Consider the following 9,208-nt stretch of genomic DNA (forward strand, 5'->3'; position numbering starts at 1 on the left):
GAATGTCTGGACAGGCCATTGAATGTCTGGAGGGGCCCCTGAATGTCTGGACGGGCCTTTGAATGTCTGGACGGGCCCCTGAATGTCTGGAGGGGCCTTGAATGTCTGGACAGGCCATTGATTGTCTGGAGGGGCCCCTGAATGTCTGGACGGGCCTTTGAATGTCTGGACGGGCCCCTGAATGTCTGGAGGGGCCCCTGAATGTCTGGACAGGCCATTGATTGTCTGGAGGGGCCCCTGAATGTCTGGAGGGGCCTTGAATGTCTGGACAGGCCATTGATTGTCTGGACGGGCCCCTGAATGTCTGGACAGGCCCCTGAATGTCTGGATTGGCCCCTGAATGTCTGGACAGGCCCCTGAATGTCTGGACGGGCCCTACCAGCAGCTACTGAGTTTTCTTTGCCCTGATATTTTTTAAATCTTAAAATTCTCAGAGGTGCTAACATCAAAAACATTATGCAGAGTTAACCCCTCTGAGCTTTTTCAATGTTTAAAGCAGCCAAGTTGTTATAGACAGTCAGATATTATTTGGGTTTATTTAGTAAAAAAGCAGCAAATTTGCTTATTTCATAACTTCATAACCAGCGACCTTCTCTCCTATAGTCTAACAGCTACAGTCTCAGATCAACATAATCCTTCAGCTGTCAGCAGCAGAAACCACAACTTTACACCTATCAAGAAAAAAGACTAAATTTGCTTTGCATTGTCCCCACATGATGACAGGGACACAGTAGGATCCAATTAAATATTAGATTCTTGATGGGTTGTTGCTATGTTGTTGTACGTTGTTTTAAGATCTTGTTCAATGAACCTTTTTAACGATGAAACCCTGCAGCTCCAAAGATTTCTGCACGGCCCTGCTCCGAGGAACTGTTGGTTCAGTCAATGTCCCGGTGCCAGTACCAGAACTAAGATTTCTAGGCCAGTTGGTTTTCATAGCCGTCTCCCCGCTCGTCCCCTTGATCTCATTATAAATAATGGTGGTGGGGGCAAGAGTGGTTGGGGTGGGGATTCAGCTGTGGAGAAAAGAGAGGATGCAGGTGGGGGTAGAGGGTTGGCTCTGGAGCGGGGCGGGGGGATGAATGGCCTGCGTGTCCAACTTGAGTGATCAGGGGTATGGTATACAGTCTTTAAACATTGACCAGCCATTTCCATGGCAGTTGGTTCAAGTTCTGACAGTAGAATCTCCACTCTAGCTACTGCATCTGAGATGTTTCTCCATGTTTTTCTCAGGATGTCCTGCATTATGCCTCTGAGCTCTGACACAGCTGCTGTCACGTCCTCAAAGTGTCTCAGAGGACGGACAATGATGCTGGATGAGTGTGTAGACTCACTGAGTGCTGGCAGTGAGGGGTAGTTGAGGAGAAACTGGTTGTGATCCTCTGTGTGTGAGAGCTGCTCCAGCTCAGCGTCTTTCCTCTTCAGCTCAGTGATCTCCTGCTCCAGCTTCTCCTGAACATCTTTGACTCGACTCACTTCAGTTTCCTGCTGGGATCTGATCTGCTGCTTCACATCAGAGCTTCTTTCCTGGAGGAGACGGATCAGCTCAGTGAAGATCTTCTCACTGTCCTCCACTGCTTTATCAGCAGAGACATTGATGGCCTCCACCTCCTGTTGAAGCAGCTTCACATCTTTCTCTTGGTCCTGGATTCTCTGATGGATTTGTTGTCGACTCTCCTGAAGCTTCTTCTGCTTCTCAGCCCTTTCTGCTGCAGCTGGGACTGTGTCATGGCCTTTATGTTCATCCATAGTGCAGAGATAACAGATACACTGCTGATCAGTACGACAGAAGATCTTCATCACCTCATCATTATCAGAGCAGATGTTCTGCAGATGTTTAGTAGACGCTTCAACCAGATTATGTTTTTTAGACGTAGGAGATTCATAGTGAGGTTGAAGGTGATTTTTGCAATAAGAAGCCAAACAGACCAGACAGGATTTGACAGCTTTCATCTTCCTCCCAGTGCAGACATCACAGGCCACATCATCAGGTCCAGCATAGCAGTGATCAACGGGAGCAGTTTGGAGTCCAGTCTTCTTCAGATCCTCCACCAACTCTGTTAGCATGATGTTTTTCACCAGTTCAGGTCTTGGTATGAACTCTTTCCTGCACTGAGGGCAGCTGTGGATTCTTCTCTGACCTTCTCCATCCCAGCAGTCTTTAATGCAGTTCATACAGTAACTGTGTCCACAGGGAATAGTCACCGGATCCTTCAGTAGATCCAAACAGATCGAACAAAAGAATTTCATTGAATCCACAAGACTTCCTCGTTGTGCCATTTCATCTCTAAACAACTACTGTTGCTGTCTATGTTACTTTCTCTTGTAAAAGTTTCCTATAAAAAGTCAGTTTTCTTCCTCTTTAATCTTCCGCAGTAAGACTTTGCTAATCGCATTCTTCAAAGCAGAGTTTTTCACTAAACTCAACCGGTCAGACTAGTGCGAGAGGAGGAACCAGGAAATGTCAGAACTGAACTGTTGTGAAAACAGGGAGGGACTCTCCATGGTTTCTTTTTGTTTTTTAACAACTTTGATGTCATGTTTGTCTATAATCTTCAGATCAGAAGAACTTTTTTGAATGTCTTTATTATTTGCATGTCTTGTCAAGTTTATTTTTATATGTGTGAATTGAAGCAAATTCATAGAATGATCAGAGGGGTGAGATTTACTATCTGAATCAGATCAGATGCAATGATAGGCATGTATTTTTAATAAAAGCTGCTGGTTGGACATCAAGACAGCAGGAGCAAAAGTTTAATATCTTTTTTCTCAGTTTTTGTGGTTGAGTTGGTAGAATTGTCATATTGTCTACATTTGTTTTAATAAGACATGGAATTGGAGCTTAATTTGATGACATGAACATGACATAACAGTGTTGTGGAGACACCTTCAGGACTTTTGGACTTTTTATATTTGTTGGATGTAATGATTGATAGAAGTATTGTTACATAAATTTATGCTGTTGGATAAATTGTATTTTTAGTAATTATCAAATATTCGTTGTATCATGTAGCTTTGTAGTAACATTTAGATAATGTTTAATTATATGCTTTTCTCTTTTTCCTCTATTCTAAGTAATGTCTCTGTGTGTTGAATAATTATGATTCCTTCCTGTGACCTCTTTGAGAAAGAGAGCAGTGAAGCCTTCGTGGAGATAGCGGAGACAACTCTGTCTGCTCTCCTGTGGTACTCGACGCCGTGTCTGGTACTCGACTGGAGCAGAAAGATTTAGAGTGTAGATAACATGTGTCTAATAGTAAATGTCATTAGCGCTGCAACAATGTGATAAATTGTTTTCCCCTCCCTTTGAGAGTTAAAGCGCTCAGTGTAAGAGGGTCCCCTAAAAAAGCAATAAAATAGAGGGAGCGGGAGATGTGTTTTCAGAGCGGTTGGAGATTTGTAACTGAAAGCATCTCTCTGTCTGCTCTCCTCGCGAGTACAAAAAGAATTTAACTCTCTTGTCTTTCCTGTGTTTTGTTTAATAGGTATTTAGACCCAACAATGCTTATTACTGTTTGCTGTTCTATCCATCTAAACAAAGTAAAATTCAGTTTGCAGATTTTTAACCTTGCAGAAAAAAATATTAGTATTTTTTTTTAGTATTTAGTATAACAATATATTAGTTGTTGTTTTTTTTTTAAACTTTTGTCAGATTCGCAATATTTTTTCCACATTGTCATAATGAGGTATTTGTAGAATCACAAGGGAAGAAATAAATTTAATACAATTTGGGAAAAGGCTGTAATGTAACAAATTTGTTACTACTTTAGTGTTACTACAGAAAGTTGCAAGACAAATATTACAGTATTTGTCTTATGTTGAAAAAACTCTGACATACACTAAAGATTTTATTTTAGCAGAAAAGGCTTTGGACTAAACTGTTACTCCTGTTAGCCACGTTAGCACCAAGTACAGCTAGTCAATCAACCATCGCTGTGTTAGGGAAGCGCTGATTAATAATCGAGAAATAAATATCAAGCCTGGAAACTTGATATGTAACGGACTGAATGTTATGTTTTTAACGTAATCTTTGCTCGTCTTGCAGGGCGCAGGCGGTTGCCACAGTAACAGGTGTGCTTAAACTACAGAGAGAGAGAGAAAGTAAAAAGGTAGGAGTGGTTTTGAGTTGATCACCTGTTCAGGTTATTTTACCTTTGTTTACCTTTGCTGTGGCTCATTACAGCCGCTGTAGTTTCTAAAGGTTGGACTAATTACCTCGTTGTTTGTGAGTTTACGTCATTCACAACAAACATCAAATAGAACAAATATATTTCATAAAATTTTAACAAACAAATGGCTTCTACCGTGATAATTATGTGAAATTAAATTAATTATATCCCAACTTCAGAAGATTTGCCTTTACCTTTACAGAGCTCTTTGGTTCCTCCTATCAGTCTGTAGCTTCTCATATTGAGGTCAAAGTTCAGATCTACCATAACTGACTGACACCTGCTGGCCTCAGGTTTGCAACCAGCTTGTGACTGAGAAACCAGTAACCTCCTCCCAGATGATGACATGAACTTGTTAGTTCCTCTGTCCATGTAGTAGCTGATATATTGTGAAAATCCGGTAGAAATGATGCACCAATGGAGTCATGTTTACATAGAAACAACGCTCCGCGAGGCTTTGCTTGTGAGACTTGCGGTCAAGTGGGTCGGTTGTGGGCGGAGCTTGGTAAGGTCCATTGGGAGGTAACGCAAAAGAAAAAAATTCCCCATGTCCCCTAGGGGGCTCCGTAGTAACTGTGCTATGTGTGTATGTTTTGTACTTGATTTTCTCTCGCTAGGTATGTTTTAATCTTAAAAAGTAATGTCTGTTATCCACTGTGTAATAATAGTCTTTGAATGTTAAACATGTAACAGGGTTTGTTTTGAACAATAGTATAGATGTGAAGTTCATCTAAATTTATTTATTATTCAAATTAATTTTGTTTTATCAAAAGTTATTTTCATTGGTGCTCGTAAAGCTGCTGTTGGCAGTTGGTGGTTACCATAGCAACCAGTAACTGACTTCTCCTCCATCTTTTTTTTTTACAAGTATCATTTTTTTGTGTGTAATTTTGCCATGTTTGTATATGTTCTTTGTATGTAATGTGCGTTTTAGGCGTGTTTAATTTTACAACTGTTAACTGCTCTTTGAGAGCTATTGGTCTGTAGTTTGTTTCGGGTTATTTATTGTAGTTTATTTACTGTATAGAGGTAGACACTGCTGGACTGATGTTAACTAACTAGATTTTTTCTCTTGTTAGGATAAATTTAGTGAACCTGAGTGAGTCTGCTGTGAAGTCGTCCATGTTGGACCTGAGGCGAACAAAGACGTTTACACACCTCTCCATATTGTTCCAGCTGCCTTTGTTGAAGGACTCCGCTTGGGGAACAACGTTCGTCAAGGTGAAAGTCGACTCTTTGTCCGCTTTGGTTGAGGCGTAGGAACTAGAAATATGTGACCCCAGTCAAATGTTCTGTTGGATCTGTAATCCACATCGCCGGCCTGGTGGTTGTAGGTTCTGTTCGTATCTCCGGGGATCATCCTCTTGACTCTATTTGGGTTCTCCAGCTGGGAAAGAGTAGTTGAGGAGGGAAACTGGATATTATAAATTCAAGACAGCGAACATCTTTTTGTTTATTCTCATTGTGAAATGAACGTCTTCCTCTCTTTTCTAGGGTGCATTCACAGCGGCCCTGTTTAGTTTGTTTTAATTGAACTCCAGTTTGTTTGTCTAGAGCAGGGTGCTCAAGTCCAGTCCTGGAGAGCTACTGTCCTGCAACTTTTAGATGCATCCTTACTCCAACAGACCAGGATCAGCTCTGAACAGACCTGCTAACGAGTCGTTCATTTGATTCAGGTGTGTTGGAGCAGCGAAGCGTCTGAAAGTTGCAGGATGGTATCTCTGGAGGACTGGACTTGAGCACCCCTGGTCTAGAGAGTCCGATTTGTTTTTGGGGTTGTGTGAATGCATAGTCAGACCAACAAAACATACTCTGGTGAGGTTCGCATATATGAGTGCTAAGTGGACCGGAGACCACTCCAAAAGCAGGAAGTGGACTATAGCGCTGCACATTTGGGATAAATACAACCAAAACAAACGCGCTAGTCCAGTGTAAGAAATGGATTGTGGTCTTTTGCCAATGACAAAAGTGAAAAACTACAACTGCTACAATCTGACACCACTCCATTTTTGTTTACATTTTGTGAAGGAGGAAGTTGTGCTCAGTGTCTTCAGAGGTTTTTGTGTCGTTTTCCCTTCAGTGGTTCTTGGTATAGCGCCCCCACAGGCGAGGAGGGCAACAGGTTTTTCAAAGGGTTTGGTTGGTTTGACTCAGTGCAGAGTGAAAGCCAACCACACCAACTGAAAATATAACAAATGTAACTTTGATCCCAAATCGAACAGAGTCTACCAGACTCTCAGGTGTGAAAAAAAAGCCTACCTGAGGTTCTATCATCCAAACGCTCTTGGGTCTTCCTATGGGAACTCCTCCAGTGAACTTGAAAGCGGAAAACACCGGAATCCGGTTCTGCACATCGTAAAGCGTCACAAATCTCCTTTGTTGCCCGTAGGTCTGGCAAATGAGCTTGTACTGGTTCTGATCGAGGATCCTCCCGCCCTCCAGGATGTCAGGAACATGCGGTGGCGTTTGGTCAAGAAAGAAGCGGTCACAGTCCGACACCGACTCCATCACTTCAGCAAATGTTTGTACGGACAGGAAGAAGAGAAGAGCTGTAGTTGGCAGGAAACACCAAACCTGCTGAGACGTCATGACCTTCAATCAGAGGAGACAAAAGTGGGTCGATCTAGATCTGTTCTGCAACAGTCAAATATCATAAACAGATAACATTGTTGGTTGGTTGCATTAGACCAGTTAACAACTCTGATCATTTTTTCTGAGGATTTACAATCTGCTGTGTTTTAGTAGAGAAAACTTTTTGAAATAATTTGATTAACAAACTGAGCTCAATTTACTGTTGATAACCAGGATAAACTGGAATGAAAATGTGTGGCAAACAACAGTAGCTTCCTGAATGTTGTTACTGATAAAGCATCAAGTCACAAAACCTGAACTGAAGAACGGAGGCAGATCTGAACCCCGTCTACACCGACCAAACAAAACTTACCAAGTATTTCTGGTCTAGTTTCTGGTGATAATATCTTAGTTTTGTCTCATTTCAAGTGCATTAACTTACAAATAACTTTGCAGCAGAGAGATCACGAATCGATAATTAGTTTCCTAAATAAATATTTAATTTGAAACCCAAATATTTAGTTTGCAAACTAAATATTTTGTCAAAGTTCCAAACAAAATATTTTATCCGCAGGCTAAATCTTTCATTTGTAAACTAACTATTTAGCTGAGACTTACAAATTTAGTTGCAAACTAAATATTTAGCTTCCTAACTAAATATTTAATTTAGCTTGGAAATTAAATGTTTAGTTCTAATAGCATAACTAATATGGTGAAATATGACTTTGAAAACCGCCAATTTACGGGCTGCACAGTGGCGCAGTTGGTAGCACTGTTGCCTTGCAGCAAGAAGGTCCTGGGTTCGATTCCCGGCCAGGGTCTTTCTGCATGGAGTTTGCATGTTCTCCCTGTGCATGCGTGGGTTCTCTCCGGGTACTCCGGCTTCCTCCCACAGTCCAAAAACATGACTGTCAGGTCAATTGGTTTCTCTAAATTCTCCCTAGGTGTGAGTGTGTGTGTGCATGGTTGTTTGTCCTGTATGTCTCTGTGTTGCCCTGCGACAGACTGGCGACCTGTCCAGGGTGTACCCCGCCTCTCGCCCGGAACGTAGCTGGAGATGGGCACCAGCAACCCTCCCGACCCCATTAGGGACAAGGGTGATCGGAAAATGGATGGATGGATGGAAAACCGCCAATTTATTTTCTCTCACAGGCTAAATAAACCAATTTGTTGCTGTTATTATTTTACTCTATAACTTCCCGCAGCTCCGATTCAACCTGCTGCACTCTTGATTTAATGCCTGCAACTACAACTTCATTTCCCGCTGTGCCCAAAATAGGAAGAAATAATATTTAATTTGTCCTTTGTAAGCTCATATGAATTCCGTTTGTTTCTTTTAAGTGAAAATGTACATTTTAACAAAATCCTATTGCGGCGTCTTTGCTCACTATGGATGTGTTTGTCTCATTCAGTGGTACTCGGCACTTTTCACTGAGAGCTAATGATCTTATCTTACCGTGAACAAATGTGCTTTAATAATGGTAGAGTGGCTAATTTCAACAGCTGCTAACATGCTAGCTAACTGCAAAACAGCAAGATAACCGCGGGTAACCATGGCAACCAGTGAGGCCGACAGTAGCTATGCTAACCGCATAGCATAGCTACTGTATGCTATGCAGTAGCTATGCGGTTAGCTATGCGGGATTATTTGTTGGCACAGTAGCTATGCTAACCGCATAGCTAACCGCATAATCCCTCTTGTTTAAGTCAATATTTCCTTAATATTGTTGAAAAAGTATTAATTCCACTGGTAGAGTTTTTCCCTATAATACATTTTTCGCATGTTACAGGTGAAATAATCTGCCAGCGGAAGTACTTCAAAAAAATATTAAAGAATTACGGACTTGAACAAGCTCCTATATCTAGCTGAGAAGTTCAATTTTATGTTTCTGCGGTAAACTTTAAACAAAGCTAGACTATTTAGCTTAGTTTCCAAAAGTATGTTGGGATGACAAAGTAATTAAAACTACAAACTGAAAATCTTGAATTGAGATATTGAATTTATAAAGTTGTAAATATTATCTGAGCATATTCACCGTGTTTTCAGTTGAAAAAGCAACACATAACTCACCGCTTTTTACCAGAATGTGTAACGATGTCTCTGTTCCCTTTAATGAAGAAATAAATCTGAGTTCCTAAAACATGACAGGAAGTCGTGGCTCACTCGCATGACAGAGTGAGTGGTCGGATGTTTGAGATACCTGGAAATTAACTTTAGTTTTCTCTGAAACCTGCTGCATGTCTCGTGTTTGTAATTTTCCCCGACCGTCTGGTGAAACGTTGTTGGTCCAAACGTCAAAGAAATGTCCCAAATGAGACTCCGTAGAGGAGAAAATATAAAGTTTGTATTTATATGCAGTCTCTGGGTAACGGATGTGTTCATCGGTCTGGATTTAGCCCATGTCTAACCGCTGAGGTCGACCTGGCACTGTTACCATGGCAACGATGATAAACAAACACACTGAAAT

The 9,208-nt window shown here is 41.3% G+C and overlaps 3 protein-coding genes across 5 annotated transcripts in view; all 3 read right to left on the reverse strand.

Annotated features, from left to right (window-relative positions):
- LOC114156967 (myelin-oligodendrocyte glycoprotein-like) overlaps positions 1–9,208 on the reverse strand; it is a 1,059,483-nt gene that overhangs the window by 744,806 nt on the left and 305,469 nt on the right. The gene's annotated exons all lie outside the window — the stretch shown is intronic.
- Positions 330–2,950, reverse strand: LOC114156937 (E3 ubiquitin/ISG15 ligase TRIM25-like). Its single transcript, XM_028037566.1, has one exon. The coding sequence runs from the start codon at positions 2,278–2,280 to the stop codon at positions 934–936; it is 1,347 nt and encodes a 448-aa protein (XP_027893367.1). The 5' UTR covers positions 2,281–2,950; the 3' UTR covers positions 330–933.
- On the reverse strand, positions 5,331–9,141 carry LOC114156989 (endonuclease domain-containing 1 protein-like). Of its 2 annotated transcripts, none has more exons than XM_028037673.1 (3): positions 8,812–9,141; positions 6,429–6,764; positions 5,331–5,556 (listed from the first exon to the last, which is right to left on the reverse strand). In XM_028037673.1, exons 2-3 carry the CDS (start codon positions 6,756–6,758, stop codon positions 5,386–5,388), a joined length of 501 nt encoding a protein of 166 aa, XP_027893474.1. In that variant the 5' UTR covers positions 6,759–6,764; positions 8,812–9,141; the 3' UTR covers positions 5,331–5,385. The 2 variants fall into 2 exon arrangements, with proteins under 2 accessions (XP_027893474.1, XP_027893473.1); XM_028037672.1 differs by having other exon boundaries at positions 6,429–6,761; positions 8,812–9,140.

Source organism: Xiphophorus couchianus, chromosome 14 (assembly GCF_001444195.1).
Source record: "Xiphophorus couchianus chromosome 14, X_couchianus-1.0, whole genome shotgun sequence".
Lineage (NCBI taxonomy): Eukaryota > Metazoa > Chordata > Actinopteri > Cyprinodontiformes > Poeciliidae > Xiphophorus > Xiphophorus couchianus.

Coding starts and splice junctions, on each gene's coding strand:
- LOC114156937 (XM_028037566.1), bottom strand. CDS start 2,280: ATGGCACAACGAGGAAGTCTTGTGGATTCAATGAAATTCTTTTGTTCG.
- LOC114156989 (XM_028037673.1), bottom strand. CDS start 6,758: ATGACGTCTCAGCAGGTTTGGTGTTTCCTGCCAACTACAGCTCTTCTC. Junction 5,557..6,428: donor TTTGGATGATAGAACCTCAG/GTAGGCTTTTTT, acceptor ACTCTTTCCCAG/CTGGAGAACCCAAATAGAGT.